This window comes from Ascaphus truei, chromosome 19 (genome assembly GCF_040206685.1).
Source record: "Ascaphus truei isolate aAscTru1 chromosome 19, aAscTru1.hap1, whole genome shotgun sequence".
Taxonomy (NCBI): domain Eukaryota; kingdom Metazoa; phylum Chordata; class Amphibia; order Anura; family Ascaphidae; genus Ascaphus; species Ascaphus truei.
The window spans coordinates 567,142-586,986 of record NC_134501.1 but is presented as its reverse complement, the minus strand read 5'-3'; the positions used below and the strand labels follow the sequence as shown (position 1 = coordinate 586,986).

General features: G+C 43.7%; 1 protein-coding gene across 1 annotated transcript in view; it reads right to left on the bottom strand.

The window, feature by feature from the left end:
- ITFG1 (integrin alpha FG-GAP repeat containing 1) overlaps positions 1-19,845 on the bottom strand; it is a 300,241-nt gene that overhangs the window by 274,848 nt on the left and 5,548 nt on the right. The window contains exons 2-4 of the mRNA XM_075576274.1: positions 11,601-11,673; positions 10,506-10,657; positions 2,744-2,801 (exon numbers count right to left, since the gene is read on the bottom strand). Coding sequence (XP_075432389.1) covers positions 2,744-2,801; positions 10,506-10,657; positions 11,601-11,673 — 283 coding nt within the window. The remainder of the gene's footprint in view (positions 1-2,743; positions 2,802-10,505; positions 10,658-11,600; positions 11,674-19,845) is intronic.

Here is a 19,845-nt window from a genome sequence, read left to right as displayed (position 1 = left end):
TGACGGACCGACGGACCAATCTGATTGCCCAGAAGCACAGCAAACATACAACGTTTTAAAAAATATATATATAGATCTATCTATCTATCTATCTATCTATCTATCTATCTATCTATATATATATATTTAACAGACAAAGAGAAGACTGGGCCCCTCAGGTGCTAATAACTTTACACTTAAATAACGATACTCCTAATAGTTATTCAATGTCAGCAGTATTAATAATTACAAAAAGATATATATATATATAAAATATCTAAAATCATACACACAAAATAAACAATGAATTAAATGTTAAAAATAAAAACCAATATAGCAAGATTAGTGTGAGCTAATGACTAAAAAATAAAAAATTAAAAAATGTGAATAAAAATGTTGCACCAGTCAATACCACCAAAAATAGATAAAAATCAATAAAAAACCATATTCAAAACCACATGAAAAAATATATTGTCTTGTATCTTAAAAGAATGATAGATGGTCCATGGATCTGGATCAGACTGCTCTCTGCAGGAACCAACGACCTCCCAGTGATCTGCAAACAACAAAAAAAGACAGTGCCCGATCCTAGTGTAATATGAAAAATACACTTTTAATACAAATATTAGGTCCAACAAATTTAAACTCACAAACGTAGGTATATTAATAGCATGTAATGAGTATACTCATTTGCCAACTGCACGATGATACTGCTCCGCTTACACGTCACTCTCTTCCCAGTCCCAGCTCCTCTGAGCCACCGTCCAGCAGGGGATTAGAGACTGCGCAACCTCTCCCGATGTACCCCGGAAGTCCACCACTCTCACAGCAGTATCCGGATGGGAGGAAATGGCACTGTGACCCCGTAGAGGTAAATGCAGGCGCAATTAATACACCAGTGTATAGCAGAGTTCATGGAGTCCCCGCAAATAATGCGACAAAGTATCCACCACTATCAGTAGCTCACACTAACTTCCCAACGCAAGGTATTCCTATATACATATATATCGGTACATAAAAATTTAATTAATATCTCTTATACACTTAACATGGAGATCACTGGATTGCAATATGAATATTAATTAAGTATATGAAACTCAAATATATAGGATTAAATTAATAAATGATTAATTATTTATATACTTAATTAATATTCATATTGCAATCCAGTGATCTCCATGTTAAGTGTATATCAATGAATAACTGGCATTCATGTCTGTATATGGTGTAACAATCATCAAGATCAATAGTAGGGTTAAGCATACCAATATGGGTAATTAAATTCTGAGCCAAGCATAGATTAAGAGTATGCATACATAACCAGTTACAGATAAGAATAAGTGCATTCATAACATATCATTTAAGAGATATTAATTACATTTTTATGTACAGATATATTTGTATATAGGAATACCTTGATTTGTGTATTGATATACATTTGCTTCAATTTTAGACTTGATGTGTATAACAATTGTTATTTATGTGGTTGCTTTGGCCAATATAACGTTTTTTATTAGTTTATCACTTTCATGTGTTTTACCAATTACCAATCAGCCAGAAAGGGGGTTGATTGACATACACACATATAAATAGCTATGACGCACATCCGTCATATATCCCCTGATGAAATCACAGAGAGTGTGAAGAAACGCGTTGGGAAGTTAGTGTGAGCTACTGACAGTGGTGGATACTTTGTCGCATTATCTGCGGGGACTCCATGAACTCTGCTATAAACTGGTGTATTAATTGCGCCTACATTTACCTCTACGGGGTCACAGTGCCATTTCCTCCCATCCGGATACTGCTGTGAGAGTGGTGGACTTCCGGGGTACATCGGGAGAGGTTGCGCAGTCTCTAAACCCCTGCTGGACGGTGGCTCAGAGGAGCTGGGACTGGGAAGAGAGTGACGTGTAAGCGGAGCAGTATCATCGTGCAGTTGGCAAATGAGTATACTCATTACATGCTATTAATATACCTACGTTTGTGAGTTTAAATTTGTTGGACCTAATATTTGTATTAAAAGTGTATTTTTCATATTACACTAGGATCGGGCACTGTCTTTTTTTGTTGTTTATATATATTTATTAAGGTTATGGTGGGTAAAAAAAAGTGACTAAAACCCTCCACAGTAAAGCATAAAGCAACTGTAAATATTCCTGTATATTCATTTGCATGTCATGTATATATAGATATATTTCCTATTGTCCCATCTTGTTTGTTGCACTTATCTTATATACAGTGTGTACACACACACACACACACACACACACACACACACACACACACACACACACACACACTGTATATAAGATAAGTGCAACAAACAAGATGGGGCAATGGGAAAGGAAATCCTTGGGCAATTTTGCAGGTTAGAATCCACATTTTGCAGATTTTACTTTTTATTGCCAAATCGAGCAGTTTGAGCATTTGATTTTCGACTTGAATTTCGGAACAAATTTTCAAATCTGAGCCAAATTTAAGCCAAAACACAATAAGAACTCATCCTCTCATTGATTTGTTTTAATTTTTGGGAGGGGTTTTTTTTTTTGTGTTTTTGTTAATAAAGTTGTCAAGTATTGCAAAGAATTGGGAAAATACTGAAGTTTTAAAAATGGTTTACAAATTATTTCCCATAATTAAAAAAAAACAAAAAAAACAACAAAAATAATTACGTTTCGGCAAAACTAAAACACAATTATTTTAGAACCACAATATATCAGTCGTATATTGTGTGTAGATAGATGGGTACATCTAAAATACTTACTCAATGATCAGTGGTTCATCCACAAACTTTCTATTGAGCACAGTTTTATTATTAATATCTGCAAAAGGAGACACAAAATGCACATTAGTTGGTTTTATAAGTGAATTTCCTGTCTTGTACATGTTACAATTCTTTTTATAACATGATGTAGAAAAAGATACAAATAAAACATAGCAGTTTATATTTATTGCACATTTTTAGTGATGTACCGAGTACCCGGAATTACCCGGTACCCGGCAGGTTTTCAGCTACCCGGACATTACCCGGACCCGGCAACTGAGAAGTGGGCCCGGCGCCGGGTAATGTCAGGGTAGCTGAAAAATACATCATCACTTACCTGCTGTCAGCGACGGAAGACGAGGAAGACCCATGAGGAAGACGGCGGCGACAACTAGGCAGGTCAGCAGAGGTCCTGTGGCGGTGGCAGCATCAGAAATGTGTGTTCAGCCGGTGCTGGAGCTGCAGGACTCCATAGCAGTGAGAGCTGGGGAACCACGTGACCGGAGCAGAAGCGTTCCTATTGGACAGCCATCTTCCTCCACCCCCAGGTAAGTGCCAACCGGGTAACCGGGTACCCGGCCGGGTAGGTCATTTCATTTTGGCCGGGTACCTGTTACCCATTTTTTTTCAAGTAGGACCCGGTCCAACACTACACTTTTTCTTTGAAAGACACATAGCCGGCCCTAGAGAGTTCACGTGGCAACATCTTCAAACAGCCAGCTGTTACAAAATCCGTCTTTTCCAGCGCTTCTCTGATAAAAAAGATTTATGCAGAATTCCCCCCCTCCAGAAGCCTAGGAGTTTAACTCATATAATGTTAGTATCTTGACACTTGTGCGTGTTCTGATCTTTTCTTAGTTGAAAATCAGGTGTACAGCTGTAAAGCTTGCGCTGCCCACGAGCAAGACAGGACCCGGTACTGAGGTGAGGAAGTATAGAACCACGCACCCACAGCAGCGGAAGCGTGCCTGGCAGGCGGATTGTCAACGTAGGCAGGTCTGGGTTGGAGAGAGCGGGTTAGTCCTAATACTTGCCAAGGTCTTGGGATGAAGAGGTCAGAATTCTCAAAGTCCGTTAAGCCGTGGTCTAGGATTGGAGAGGTCAGAATCGTAGAAGTCCGTATAGCCGTGGTCTGGTTTGGAGAGGTACGCAGAGTCGAGGGCAAGCCGGGGTCGATATCCATAGAGGTTCAAAAGTAAAGCCGGGTCGGTACACGAGTAATCCAAACTGTGAAAGAGACAAGTCAAAAGCAAGGCACAACAACCGCAGGATCACAAGGCTACAATTAGTTATGTTCAGCAAAGCAGGAAGTGAAGTGCAGAGTATTTGTAGCAGACATGAACCAGTAGCAATGGAGGCGGAGCGGAGGCACGGCCTCTGCGAAGGCAAGGATTGGCTGCAGGAGACACGTGGGCTAGATGATAACTTGCCACGCAGCTGGCGAGTGGTGCACGGCGTCATGGGAGTGTGCCGCGTGCGAGAGAAGTGCGACGTGTCCGAGGGGGTGGAGCTAAGCTCCGTGGCAACCTCGAAGAGCTGCGCGTGCGCTCTGTAAGCAGAGCGGGGGTGCGTGCACGCGCTGGTGCCAGAGTGGAGGACTGTGCGATCACAGATAAGGAGGAAACACGTCGCAAAGGACGTGTTCCCCGATTCCTTACAGTACCTCCCCCCCTTGATACAGTACCCTCCCCTTGAGGATCGGCTTCAGGACGATTCCCATAAGGCTTGTGCGGGAACCTGGCGTGGAACCGCCTTAACAAGCCGGGAGCATGGATCTGACGAAGAGGTATCCATGAGCATTCCTTCGGTCCAAAGCCTTTCCAGTGTACGAGGAATTGGGCACCTCTTCTGGAGTATCTGGAATCGATTATGGATTGAATTTCGAATTCTTCTTGACCCTGTACGATGACAGGTGGAGATTTAGGCGAGATGTCAGGAAACTTAGAACTTTGAACAACAGGTTTTAACAATGAGACGTCGAAGACTGCCGGGATTCTCATAGATTGGGGCAGTTGCAAGCGGTACACCTTGGATTGACCTGTTTGAGAATGGTGAATGGGCCCAGGTATCAGTGTAGGTGTCTTCAATCTTATGTTCTCAGACAAAAGCCACACTTTTTCTCCTGGCCTAAACTTGGTTGCCTCACGGCGATGGCTGTGTGTCTTCTGTCTGAGTACTGCTTCCTGTAGAGTCTTTTGAAAAAATTTCCAAGAATTTTGGAGCGAGTTTACCCTGGAATCTGCTGCTGGAACTCCAGAAGGATTGGAAGAACTAGGAAGGCGAGCTGGATGGAACCCATAATTTATAAAAAAAATGGTGATTCTTGAGTGGACTCATTTCTGAGTGAGTTATGGGCGAATTCGGCCCATGGGAACAGTTCCATCCAGTTGTCCTGTGCGTCAGAAATAAAGCATCACAGGTATTGCTCTAATGACTGGTTTGTTCTTTTGATTTGTCCGATGGTTTGGGTATGATACCCAGAAGAAAAAAAGAGTTATCTCCAACCTTTGAGCCAAGGCACGGCAACATTTTGAGACTAACTGTGACCCCCGATCGGACACTATAGAGAGTGTGACTCCATGAATACAAAATATTTCTTTGATATAAATATCTGCTAAGGTGGCAGAATTAGGAAGACCCTTGAGAGGAATGAAATGAGCCTGTTTGGAAAACCTATCAACAATAACGAGAATAGTATTCATCCCACAAGAAACAGGAGGCTCAACAATAAAGTCCATTGAGAGGTGGATCCACGGTCGGTCCGGAATGGGAAAGGGGTGAAGCAGACCAGACGGCTTATTGCGGGCGGACTTATTTCGAGCACAGGTGGTACATGAGTTGATGAATTCCTTGACATTCTTAAACATATTAAGCCACCAAAAGGTGAGTCTGATCAAATCGGAAGTTCTCTTTGTACCAGGGTGACCGGCAGACTTAGAGGAGTGACCCCACTCAAGGATCTTCTGCTGAAATTGAGGTGGAACATACAAATAGCCCTCAGGCACTTCCATACCCTCGGGGATGAGCGTTTGAGTCTCAAAGATCTTGTCCAGTACATCAAAAGAGTTAGCCGAGATGACATATTTGGCGGGTAAGATGGTGCCAGGAATGTCTTCAGATCTGTCTTCACTGACAAATTGACGGGATAAGGCGTCAGCCTTTAGATTCTTAGTACAAGTAATGTAGGAAATGATATACTTGAATCTGGAAAAGAACAATGCCCAGCGAGCCTGACGGGAACCGAGGCGACGGGCACCCTTGATATATAATAGATTTTTATGGTCCGTGAGGATCGAAATCGGATTTTCAGTACCCTCCAGGAGGTGTCTCCACTCTTGCAGAGCAAGTTTGATGGCCAAGAGTCCCCTGTTGCCAACATCGTAGTTTTCTTCTGCGGGGGAGAATTTGTTTGAGAAAAACCTGCAGGGATGTAGCTTATCCTGGGGGGACTGTCTCTGTGAGAGTACGGCTCCTGCTCCAATATCCGAGGTGTCAACTTCCAAAGTGAAACGAAGTTTAGGGTCCGGATGGCGTAAGATGGGAGCATAGACTAACGCTTTCTTAAGAGTTTCAAAGGCCTGGCATGCCTCAGGAGACCAGGAAGAAGTGTCCGCATCTTTCTTCGTCAGGGCGTTGATGGGAGCCACTGTGGCGGAAAAATAACGGATACATTTACGATAATAATTGGCGAAGCCAAGAAACCGCTGAATCGCCTTGAGAGAAGTGGGTTGGGGCCAATCTACAACTGCCTTGAGTTTATCAGGATCCACGGAGAAGCCTTTATCAGAGATAATGTATCCCAAGAAAGAAGTGGACGTTTGGTGAAAAATAAATGTCTCCATCTTGGCATAGAGATGATTCTCACGTAAACGGGAGAGAACTAGCTTGGTGTGCTAGAGTGTTCATTAATACAGGGTCGTTTTGACAAAGGTTTTGCAGTTCAGCTCCGGAGACCCCAAGCTTCCCAACCAAAGAAATGTATTTATATTTTTTAAAAGAAAATACTCCTTATTTGAAACATTTCTATCTCCTGAACAGAGTATCAGCTACTTTTAAATAAAAAGGAGTGTTGCACAGAGCAGGATGAGATCTCTTAAAGGAAGAAAAGCGATAACATGAAACAAACTGCTTTAAATTCCAGTGACGTTACAAGGTGGGAGCACCAAGCTGCGGTTTCCATTTCAGCTTTGGTCTCATTTTAACAACAGAAATAATCATTTTATACAAAAATAGAAAGTGGAAAATACTCCTATTTGTACAATATGGTGAATAAATCTTTTTGGTAAAATAAACAAAAAATCCAGGGAAACTGCACCTTTAAATATTCAACATATTTCACAATTGGCGGCTGAAAAGGTTTTTTTTAAATGTAATGAATTTATATCTTCGCGTTCCTTTTTTTATTTGCACCATTAACATTCAAACCTATAATGTACTGTATGTAGCTTCCTAATGAAAGAGTCTCATTAGGAATGTTATGTATTTTTAACCCGACAGTAACCGCTGAAAGCAACAAAAAAAAAGCCAATTTCTATAGATGCAGAAATGTATTTGTTTCAGCAGTGCAGTTTGACAAGCAGATCAGGGGAACATACTACAGGCATACCCCGGTTTAGGGACACTCACTTTAAGTACACTCGCGAGTAAGGACATATCGCCCGATAGGCAAACGGCAGCTCGCGCATGCGCCTGTCATCACGTCCTGAACAGCAATACCGGCTCCCTACCTGTACCGAAGCTGTGCGCAAGCGGGGAGACTATAGAGCCTGTTACACATGCGTTACTTACATCAGTTATGCTCGTATATGATGATTGCAGTACAGTACATGCATCGATAAGTGGGAAAAAGGTGGTGCTTCACTTTAAGTACATTTTCGCTTTACATACATGCTCCGGCCCCATTGCGTATGTTAATGCGGGGTATGCCTGTATTACATAGTTACATACATGCTCCGGTCCCGTTGCGTATGTTAACGCGGGGTATGCCTGTATGTAGAATTCCCAGCTCCAGTACTCAAGGGCCACCAACAGGTCAGCTTTGTAGGATATCCCTGCTTCAGCACAGGTGGCTCAATCACTGGCCCTGTCGAAATCTGAGCCAGTGATTGAGCCACCTGTGCCCAAACCAAGATATCCTTAAAACGATATATATTTTTTTAGCATTACTACCACAATGTTCATGAAACGTCATACGTGCCCCCGGCGTGCCGGCTCCATGACATTCAGGGAACATAAGGGTAGATTGAAGGTTCACCACGCAGTCATTTCCATTCACCTAAATGTAACTTAATGTCTCATCAAATGTGTGACCACTTTTTCATCATATTAAATAGGAGGCTAAGAGCATTCATCTTTTTAAAGTACCAGGTACATCATGGGCAAATGTTTGTTTTGTAGGGGGTGATCAGGCTAACCGTCCGGACGGAGATCCCGTCTGAATTCGGGACCAGCCGTGTCACATGATGGCTTGCGATGCGGAAATGCCAGGGATCCAGTGTGACACTCTGGTGCTGCCCGAGCACTGAAAATATTACTTTCATGTTGTGTCCCTTTGTACAAATATATGACGGTGCTGTGTATTGGGGAGTGGTTCCTGGGGCAGTTAACCCCTTCACTGAGTGTCCTGCAACACATTGCCCCTCTGACAGCAAAAGGGGTTAAGGAAGGGGTTGGTTGGCACAATATTACAATACAACGTGTTAAATGACAATAGTATATGAGAAAAAATATCGCCCCGAGTTGTTATCAAACTGTTGACCTGGAGTTATTTTAAAGGCAGCAATCCTGTCTCTGATGGTTTTTTTTTCACATCATTGGAACCTGGGGGTCCCCTGGAACTGTACAGTGTTGTTTTCAGACCCCCCAGATACCAAAATATTTACAGTTTTTGGTGCTGGTGCAGTTTTGGGGGTTTTAAAGATGGAGCCCGCATTCATCCAATAGGAAGCCTGTTTCCTATTGGCCTGCTTCGTGACAAACATATTGAATGGCCCAGAAGGGAGAGAAAACATTGGCACCTAACACAAAGTTCAGTTCCAGCCACCCTCCGCCCGCCTAGTTCAGATTATGTAAAATAATCAATAATAAAAATATATATATAAAAGCCAGGATTGCTGTTTTAATTGTAAATTGTTGTGAGAATTGGGTATTTTTTTATTTTACTTCCAAGACACTTTTATAGGAGATTTAACGATCAGGATCACTTGAAATGGATTGGGTGCTTCAGCAATTAGAACTGGGGTTTCCATGCCGAAGAAGGTAGAGAAACTATTTCAAGAACAACAATGACATTATCCTTTCGCAAGGAAAAACCCCAGAGTTGTTATTCTGATGTTGTTGTTCTAAGTCAGGGTTATACGGATTGCTCATACCGGTATTTTGAGGGAAAGTAGAGGGGTGTGTGATGACGCTGGGGAGTAATAACTGTCTTAGCAGGTTTAAAAATTGTGAAATTAGATAACTACTCTTCTAAGCCACATAAGCCAAGATTCATCAAGCCGCGATGCAAGGTTTCTCGAGGTCCAAGACAAACATCTACACCAGTGGTTTTCAACCATTTTTTGGTTAAGAAACCCTAAGTGAAATTCTGAGCAACCACCAACCCTCTCTAATAGCAAATCTGATCAAATGCATTGCAATTTCTTCTATATTTGATACAAATTTCAAATGCCCAGAAAATTGCAGGGAGCCCTTTAGGGGTGCCCGGGGAACCCAACGGCTCCTAGAAATCCTGGTTGAAAAACACTGGTGACTATGTTGAGGGGCAGACTGAGTTGGGCCCACCTGTTGTGCTTGGTAGGCCCTGACGCTTCCAGAAGTTCCATCCCACTTCTGGACAGGCCTAACTTCTGGGTTCAGCCGGCTGGGTGGGATTGAACATTTGTTCACGACAAAGTCAACACAGGCGTTTACCAATAATCTAAGTTAACATAAGGGGTTTAAGATGTTAGCATAGAGGGTTAAGGATAGGGGGTTTAGAGTAAAGGGTTAAGGTTTTTAGGGCAGGGAATTAGGGTAAGGGGCGAAGGGTTTTTAGGGCAGGGAGTAACGTTAGCATTATGGGCTAAGATTAGTTTTTTTTTATGGGGGTAAGGTTAGTGTTTTATCTTGGCGTGGAAACGGCCAGTGGTGAGATGTCCTTGTAGCGAGGTGCGTGGCGGCTCAACGCCGGCAGCGACATGGTCCTGACCAAATGCCCCAGACATCTGACAGGATGCCCCATCGCCGCTGGCCCCGGGACATTTGGCCCAGCATTCCCTCCCCCGATGGTTGCTCTGCCCAATCATTCATTAATTGACATTTACTTAAATTACAGTTACCGCCAACTCAGGGTGTCATACCCTGCATCACGGCTTGATACATACCCATGTTAGACCACCGATTTTAACCTCTTTATTGCCATAGAGACCTGCAATGCAACTCTCTCCAACTAAGACATTATGACTTACCAATCTGTATTGCAAATGTGCCAGTCAGGTTTTTCTGAACTGACTCAAACAAACATCTTCAATTCCACTATTGCATTTCACATACAATAACACAGCTATTTAACATACAGTATAATAACACTGCTCTGGAATTCTCAATGTATATGTCACCGCATTCATTCTGCAATTGGAAAACGCTTTGGAATCGAATGAAACTACAGTTCTATTATTATCTAAATGTGTCTTTTAGTGACACGTTACACAGTCGGAGATAACCATGTACATATCTCCATCCAGCTGTTAATGGGTAATACAAAAGCACCAGCGCAACTTACTCAGCGTTTGATTTTGTCCCCAATAGATAACAGCAGACAACGGAGATTCATTACTGACTTCATTGTGTGGAATGGTAGTCAGCAGGACATCCATCTGTGAGTCACCATCGTAATCTCCAGGAACAACACTGGTTATCACGACCCCTTCTTTCCTGAAGTGGAAGCAAGTAAATGAAACAGTGCCTGTCTGTATCACAGCTGTACCTTATTTATATATTTTTATACCAAAGATATGACCTTGATGGCCACAAGCCGGGCCTTTTTCCAACACCATTTCATGTTGGACCATTGGGGGACAACCCCAGTCCTCAAGGGCCACCGCCAGGTCAGGTTTTAAGGATATCGTCGACTGAGCCACTCCGAGTCATCTGTGTTGAAATAGGGATATCCAGAAAACCTGATCTGTTGGTAGCCCATGAGAACTGGGGTTGTCCATCTGTGATAGACTCTGCTTTAGGGACATGAAGCTGGTACTACGCATATAAACACAATGTCAACCCTTTGTCTATAGCTGAATTCAATATACTATTAAAATCTCTAGTTTGACATCAATTTCCATCCGCTGATCCACTTTAAAGCAGCAACCTCTTCTCCCCTTTCCCTAGAGGATTTTAACACGTCAGTATCTTGCATGTCCTGCTGTTTAAACAAAAAAACACATTGTGTTGTTAAAAATCCTGATTTTCTTAATCGCTGGCTTCTGAGATTACCCTGGTAACCTTTATACCAGGGGTGGCCAACTCCAATTCTCAATGGCTGCTTTAGCACAGGTGACTCAATCAAAGACTGAGCCACTGATGGATCCATCTGTGCTGAAACAGGGATGTACTGACCTGTTGGTGGCCCTTGAGGACTGGAGTTGGCTGCCCGTGCTTAGACTGCACTGGTCTCTGAGGAGAGAGCTCCCGGACACTTCATATTTCAAATGCAAAGTATTCGATTTAAAAATTAAAAACAGCTTTGGAAATGGCAAGAGAGATCTCCTCAAGTAAGTAAAAAATGCAAACCCATGGGAATCAGCAAGCACTGCTACTTTAATGTTACCTGGTCAGTGGCATAGGCAAAAACATGCAAAGTAGTTACTACAATACTTACTCCAATGAGAGCTTTACTTTCGGGTTAAAGTAGGGAGCCTTTTGGTCGGCCAAAAAGATTCTTAATTCATTATCTGAAAAGACAAAATGTGAATGTGAGATAACATTGGATGGTGATGGGTGATGGGGCTCACGTTGTCCGGTCCAGGGACATCTAGACTAAATTAACTTCTTTATTGCTAGATGTACCTCCAATACATTCCTTTGAATTTAGAACCAACTGCAAATGTCAACCTACATAAGGATTTCGTTACCAAAAGGAAGTCTGCTGGCTGATTTCACAATCCAGAATCTGGATGAAACAATAACAATAATATTTAAGTAATAATCCCTGAAGAACAGGGCATTACATGCCAATAATGACCAAGCTGGAAGAGTTGAAGGCCCGAGGCGATGCCCTGTTCTGAGGGGATTACAGCAAGTCCCCGGGCATAAGGTGGGTTCTGTTCTAAGGGCCCGCCGTATAGTGAAAATCGCGGAAAGCGGAACCGACGATTTTCAGCTATGCGCATGCGCAACCCGGTATTTTCCACCCTTGTGAGCATGCGCAATCCGGTATTTCCCACCTTGTGCGGAACCTATGTTCTGCATGCGCGCCGGCGGCAAAGACTCGGAAGGAGACATGGCGGCCCCCTTCTCGGTGCCGCTGTATCAGCGGATCGCCGCTGTATTACTATTATAGGCTAAATGTAGGCTTTTTTTTTTTTTAAATCATAAAAAAGATACACTTTTGTAGTCATAATGATTATTATCAGCATGATTGTCTACATTCTTATGCTTTTACTGAAAGTTTATTACAAGGAAATTGTACATACACACAGACCCCTCTATATATATACACAGTGGTTGACAAATCACCAAAAAATCTACTCGCCACACAAAAAAATCTACTCGCCACCTAGTACCAAACGTGTGCTGCTTGGGCCAATATTTACTCGCCCGGGGGTTAAATCCACTCGCCCGGGGCGAGCAAATGTATAGGTTTGTCGAACACTGTATATATATATATATATATATATATATATATATATATATATATATATATATATACATACACACACACACACACACACACACACACACACACTGCATTACCACCTCTATACACAAATACACTCTGCAACCCCCCCCATTATATACACAAACACACTTTGCAGTCCTCCCTCCTCTACACCCACAAAACACACTGCAGCCCTCCTCCACCCTCTACACTCACAAACACACACACACACACCAGCCCCCCCTCTACACCCACAAACACACACTGTAGCCCCCTATAAACCCACAACATTGCAGACACACACACACCAAAACATACTCTGCTGCTCTCCCCCACCCTCTACACCACCCCCTACACACACAAAACACATTGCAGACGCACACACGCACACACACACCCCATCAAAACAGATTGCGGCCCCCTCTACATCCACAAAACACACAGCAGCAGCCCCCCCTCCATATCCACTGCAGCACCCTGAAACCCCACACACTGCGCACACACACACACACACACAAAACACTCTGCACCCCTCCTCCACCCACAAAACACACACTGCAGCACCCCCCTCTGCACCCACAAAACACATACAAACCAACAAAACACTCGGTCACCTCTACATCCACAAAAACACACCAGCACCCACATCTGCCTCTCCCTACACCCACTGCAGCCCCCTGTAAACCCACACACTGCACACACACACACAAAACACTCTGCACCCCATCTCCATCCACAAAACACACACTGCAGCCCCCCCTCTACACCCACAAAAACACACACTGCAGACACACACAAACCAACAAAACACTCTGCTGCCCCCTCTACACCCACACAACACACACCAACAGAAGACAGACACACACACACCAATAAAACACTCTGCTGGCCCCCTTTACACCCACAAAACACACACAACAGACACACACACCTTTCCCCTCACTCTCCTGTACAGATATCTCTGCATGCAGGATGGGAGAGGAGTCAGTGCCTTGCTGCTGCCTCCTGTCCAATCACCTCCCCTGTCTAAGAGCTGATCTCACTCTTTGTGAATGAGAACTGAAAGCTGACTGGCTGAAAAACTTGGCACTGTGCCATTCCTGATTGGATAATGCCCAGAATTTTAACCAGAGAGCAGGGATTTCAATAATGCCCGAAATTTAACAGCTTTAGCCTATAATTTTTCTTATTTAATGCCGACGTGTATATGGAGCTGTACATAGACTATTTTGGAACAAAGAGCCCTTGCCCCAAAGAGCTTACAATCTAATGTTGGTGTCAGATTTCTCAAATTTGGGGTCAGACTGATGGTGTTAACTGAAGTGCTTGTAGACATGGTATGTAAATACACCTTTCCTAATATTACCCAAGTGTTCTAGGTAGGATACGGACCCGTAAAAGTCTTGCCGTGCGCCCTATATATTTGAGGCCTCATGGGCACTCCAACATGTAAATCACAAATGTAGATTTACAATTGATGTAGCGCTCTATAGAGAACACTTCTCCAGTATGATTGGAGCTTGTAGACGGACGTTCACAGAGGTACACAACTGGAGACTTTTGTAAGGTGAAATTATAACAAAGCTTTATTGTGCCTTTTCCTTTTTATCACGAAACCATCCAAACACAGGGGGTGGGGGGGGGGGTTAACAAAGCTTCTATTCACTTGGGAGTATTTCTAGTGAAATACAATGCAATTAATTCACAACTCCCTGAGTTAAGCATGTCTCCCAGCCCCAAACACATAGCATGAAATAAGCAGATATAAGAAGTATCTTAAGAATGAAAGTATTATCTGTTAGCTGCTGTAGAGTAAGCTTCTCTGCTCTCCTGGAACCGCACCCGTGTGTGCACAGAAAATGTCAGCATCCAGGTTTAGAAGTCTTATTTGTCAGCTCCAGAGATCTGTGTTCTCGTGGTCAGTCTCTCCTGGGAGACTCAAGAACCTCTGCTCTGTCTCCAAAGTTTAGCTCAGGTGTGAGCAAAGGATTCACTTCCTGTCTCACAAGACAGGCTTTTGTAAGCAATCTAAATCAGGCAGGTGGTGTTTATTAATTGACTACCAGCAGATAACCACCACACTGCTAGATTAAAGGCATATTACTTGAACAGGGATTACTCCCGTTACATACCTCCCCTGTTTGTGGGAAGCTCGGGCTTGCCACGGCCAAAGCCCATCCTTCCACTCTCATTCTAGATATCTCAGTGACTTGAATGAGAGTGGATGGAGGAAGAGAACCCTCAGTCCTGCTGGGATTGGAGCCCTTGCTCCAGTTTATTCGTGTCTCCTCCTGAAGGTGCTTATCAGCACCCCTCAGTCGCTCGAGGAGGACTTTTTCCAAGTATAGTCTTTTTTCTACTTGCGTCATGAGATTTCCCTCGCGTCGGGTGCTTGTCTTATTGTAGGCAGACTGTATAGCAGCAGTTGCAGAGCGTTTAAAACAGCCCTTTCAGTTTTTTGCTCTTGAAGCTGTCTCTCTGCCCTTTTCCCACTCAATGGGGTTGCTAGTTCAGCCTCTTTGAGATTAAGTTGCAATTCCACACCCACTTCCAGAGAATGTCCCATCTTTTCAGCTTCATCAGCTAAGGATTCTTCTGGTTTTAATTCAGCACGTGTACCTTCTTTTGTTGCCTGCTGGGTGGCTGAAGGTTTTGCTAGTGCTTGTTTAGGTGGTTCAATATTTGCAACCTTGTCTTTCAGACGAGCAGTATTCCCAGCACTCACTGTACCCTTGTCTTCATGGGTTTTTGTGGCCGTGGGATACTGATGCTTAGTCAGGGTCAATACTTGTCCTTGTAGGACTGTAATCTCATCCGCAAGAGATCCCTGTTTTTTGAGTGCGTCTTGCAAGTCTCTTCTCAGGAAACTTATCTGCGCACTTTGCTTTCCCTGAGTCTGTATCAGAGTCTCCTTCATATTCTGGAGCTCTGTAATTTTTGTCGTCAAGGTTGCCGCTGCGTCTGTTTTCTCCTTGGTGTACTGACTCAAGGGAATGGAACAGTCTCTCTGTCTCTCCAGCTCTTGCTCCAGTTTCTGAGCCGTCTCACGCTCCCTCTCATACAGAGTCACCTGGTATCAAAGCTCCGCCTCCAATGATGCTCTGGTGACATGCAGCGTGGCCTTTAGCTCCTCATACTGCTATGTGGGGACGTACTGGGTATTCAGACGTTCCTGCAGCGCTTGTACCTCTTTAGCAGCCTGCAGCTTTTCTTCCTGCAGCGTTTGCTGTGTCTCCTAACCATACTGGAGGTGTGTACGCAGACCTTGCAGTTGGTTCTGCAGTCAGTGCTCTGCGTCCCTTGAAATGTCCAGCTCCTCAGTGAGACTGTGTAGTTTCTTTCTGGAAACTTCCAGGTCTGTGCGGCAGCTGTTGGTCTCATGTGAGGCATCCAGTGCTCTGCGGAGTGTCTGAACCTCTTTCTGAGATACGTCCACCTCTATCCAGACACTGTTGACCTCCTGTTGTGAGGCATTCAGCTCTATGCTAAGAGTGTGAACCTCTTGCTGGAAGACTGTCATCTGCTTCAGTGCCTCCTCATACTTCCGCTTTAGAGTAGCCACCATTTTATCAGATTGGCTCTGCTTTTCATCCATGGCGGAAATAGTAGCCTTTGCAGAATCTAGCTCAGCCTTGAGATTGTCCAATTCTGTCCTGGCTAAAGAGTACATTGCGAGCACATATTCATGTAGCTTCACGTTATTTTTCTGTAGCTCTGTGTAACCATCTTCCTTTTTTTCCAATTGTTCACGGAGCATATCAAAGTCATGCCTGGCATTTTTTAGGGCATCTTCAGGGCTGGTCAAGGGATCGTCACTCACTGGTTCCGGCTCCACTTCCCTGGGATGGTTGGTTGAGGGTTCCTCACTGTTGGCACCGGACAGACACTTCTTTAGGGTACACGACTTCTGCCTTGGGCCCTCTGTATATTCGGTTAACCCCGGGATGAATTCTCCATTTTCTCTAGGCTGCAGGGCAACTCGGTCCCCCTTTTCCTCCACAGGATCTGCGGACGTGTCTGTTCCTTCCACGGTAAGTGAAGAACCGCTTTTCTTTTTCCGCTTTTTTGTTTTGGATGACTCCGTCCCATCAGGAATACTGGGGTCTCCTTCTTTATTTGATACTTTAGCAGCTTCATTATATACGCCAGGCTTTTCTTGCAGTTGCTTTAGCTGACAGAAATATTGGGTGATCTGCTGCTCCCGCTCTTTCTCTTGTCGACCATATTCGTCATCATAGAGGGCGGTCTTTTCTGTTCTTGCCGAGTTCAGGCACCCCCACCATTCTTGGGGTTTTTTGTGGGTGTGACTCGGTTCGGTTTCCCGTAAGAGATATCTTCCTCTTTATTGGACTGGAAGGGCCACTCTTCCGTGGGGTAGGGTTCATTACAGGAACGCTGCATCTTGTCCTCCATGTTTAGGCTATCAGGTGTAATTTTCTTCCAGACCTCAGGAGGCGCTATTGCAGCTGTTGCCACTGTATTTGCTAGAACCCCCAATTGTGGTAGTCCTACAGATGGGCATATTTTGCTTGTAGAGGTCGTAGCTCTCACAGGCATCTCTGTAGACTTTTCTTTCTTGGATAATAATTTTTTTTTTTTTTCAATATCAGCAGTGCTGTGCATGCATTTTCTTTTATCAGGTATACAAGATGTGCAGTTGCTAGGTAAAAAAGTCTATTTGCTTTACACCATTTTCTTGCAGGGTGCAATCTCCCCGCTTCAGCAACAGAATTTGGTTTTCTGCCTGAGTTCAGTAATTTTCAGTCTCATCTTTGGGTATTATGGCATTCACACTTCACACTTTGGGTGTCTGTTTTTGCTCCCAAGATATATATATGCAGACTTTTTTTACTTGCAGAAAAAAAACATTCTTTGCAGTGGACTATTTCTTTCATTCCTGGCAGGGTGACTCAACATTCAGCAATTGGTTTTGAAAAAACCTTTTACACAGTTCAGAAATCACTTTTTCCCCCTATAGGGCAATTTTACACTCAGCATTGGTTTTCTAAAAATTCCCCTGCTTCAGCACAGTCTTGTATCAATTTTCACACTTTTCTGCATATACTCCATTCATAGCTGGTAGTCCTATGCGGTGTGGCAACCTTTATCTGCAAAATCAGTACCACTCGTGGGTCACCATCTGTATTCACTGCTTCAGCGAAACTTTTGAAAACAATAAACACCTATCCCTTTCCAAGGGCTGACTCACTTCTTGAACCCTGACTATGGCTGAAAAGCAAAGACCTCTATTTCAATGACCATATTACACTTTGTGATAGGCAAAATAAGGTTTAGCTACTTCAGCAGTCTCTTCTGGGTTTTTGTAAGTTTCAGTGGTGTGTATCCCTTTAATTCCGATTTAATTCCGCTGCTGGAGGTTATTTTTTTTCAGACTGTTTGTAGGCAAAAAGCATTAAAAAAAATTTCACATAAAAATCTCCGGTCCTTTTTAACTACAAGGACGCCTCTTGTCCCACCTCGGACACCAAATGTAGACGGACGTTCACAGAGGTACACAATTTGGAGAAGTTTATAATGTGAAATTATAATAGGCTTTATTGTGCATTTTCCTTTTCATCAGGAAATTATCCAAACACAGGGGGGGGAACAAAGCTTCCATTCACTTGGGAGTATTTCTAGTGAAATCCTTGCAATTAGTTCACATCTCCATTAGTTAAGCTTCTCCCAGTCCAAACACATAACATGAAAATAAGCAGATATAAGCAGTCTCTTAATAATGAAAGTCTTATCTGTTTAGTTGCTGTAGAGTAAGCTTCTCTGCTCTCCTTGAACCGCACCCGTGCGTGCACAGAAAAATATCAGCATCCAGGTTTAGAAGTCTTATTTGGTGTCTTGCAATCAGCTCTGCTGTGTGGCTGGCAGAGCTCAAGACTGGTCAGCTTCAGAGATCTGGGTTTCTTTTGGTCAGTCTCTCCTGGGGCTCAAGAACCTCTGCTCTGTCTCTCCAAAGGTCAGCTCTCAGTCAGAGCTAAAGAGAGTCCCTTCCTGTCTCAAAGGCAGGCTTTTTGTAAACAATCTAATCAGGCAGGTGGTGTTTAGTAATTAACTACCACACTGCTAGATTAAAGGAACATTACTGAACAGGGATAAGTCCCCTGTTACAGCCGGTCTATGTCTTTAATGCAGTATTTCAGGACATTTTGCATATTTTTGTCCCCAAAAGTCAGGAAACGCAAAGTTCCCATGAGGCCCGGGGGAGTTTAATTGGGAATGCTTTTTCTTTCCCCCATTTCTACTGATAACCCGTCTCGTATTCTTGTCCCCATTACTCTCTATGTGGAGGGCTTCCAAATATCTACGCTTGCTTTCCTCGATTCAGGTTTCGGAGTAAACTTCATAGATCAAACGTTCGCAGAACGCCATTGGGTGCTGATCAGGCACAGAAAGAAGCCCATTGCTCTTGAGGCCATTGACGGAAGACCTCTGCAGCCGGCATTTATCTCTTTGGAGACAGAGGTGCTTCAACTCAAGGAACAAAACTCGCACCTGGAAACGATCCAATTCAATGTTATTCACACTCCCTCCATCAGCGTGATCCTCGGGCTACCCTGGCTACAGATTCACAACCCTCAGGTGAATTGGCTCAACAAGGAACCCCTCCAATGGAGAGCCTTTTGCCATAAGAACTGCATCCTAGAAGCAAGTAGCATCGGGGGTACCACCGTGTCCGAGGAGAAGGAAAAGGTACAATTGCCAGACGAGTACGCCGAGTTTCGGGACGTCTTCGATAAGGTCAGATCAGAGATCCTCCCTCCTCACCGCCCGTTCGATTGTCCCATCGTTCTGCTTCCAGGCACCACACTTTCTAGAGGGACTTCCTATCCATTGTCTATGCCTGAAACCAAAGCAATGAAGGAATATATTGCAGAGAACTTACAAAAGAGATTTATATGCAAGACCACATCTCCTGCGGGCGCAGGGTTTTTCTTTGTGAAGAAGAAGGACGGAACCTTACGCCCTTGCATAGACTACTGATCCCTCAATAAAATCAAAGTCAAAAACAGCTACCCCATGCCCCTCATTTCTGAACTGTTTGATCGATTTCAAGGAGCTAGTATCTTCTCTAAATTGGATTTGCGAGGTGCTTATAATCTGGTCAGGATCCGTCAGGGTGACGAATGGAAGACTGCTTTCAACACCAGAGATGGACACTATGAGTACTTTTTCATGCCTTTTGGTCTGTGCAATGCCCCAGCCGTGTTTCAGGATTTCGTCAATTAAGTTT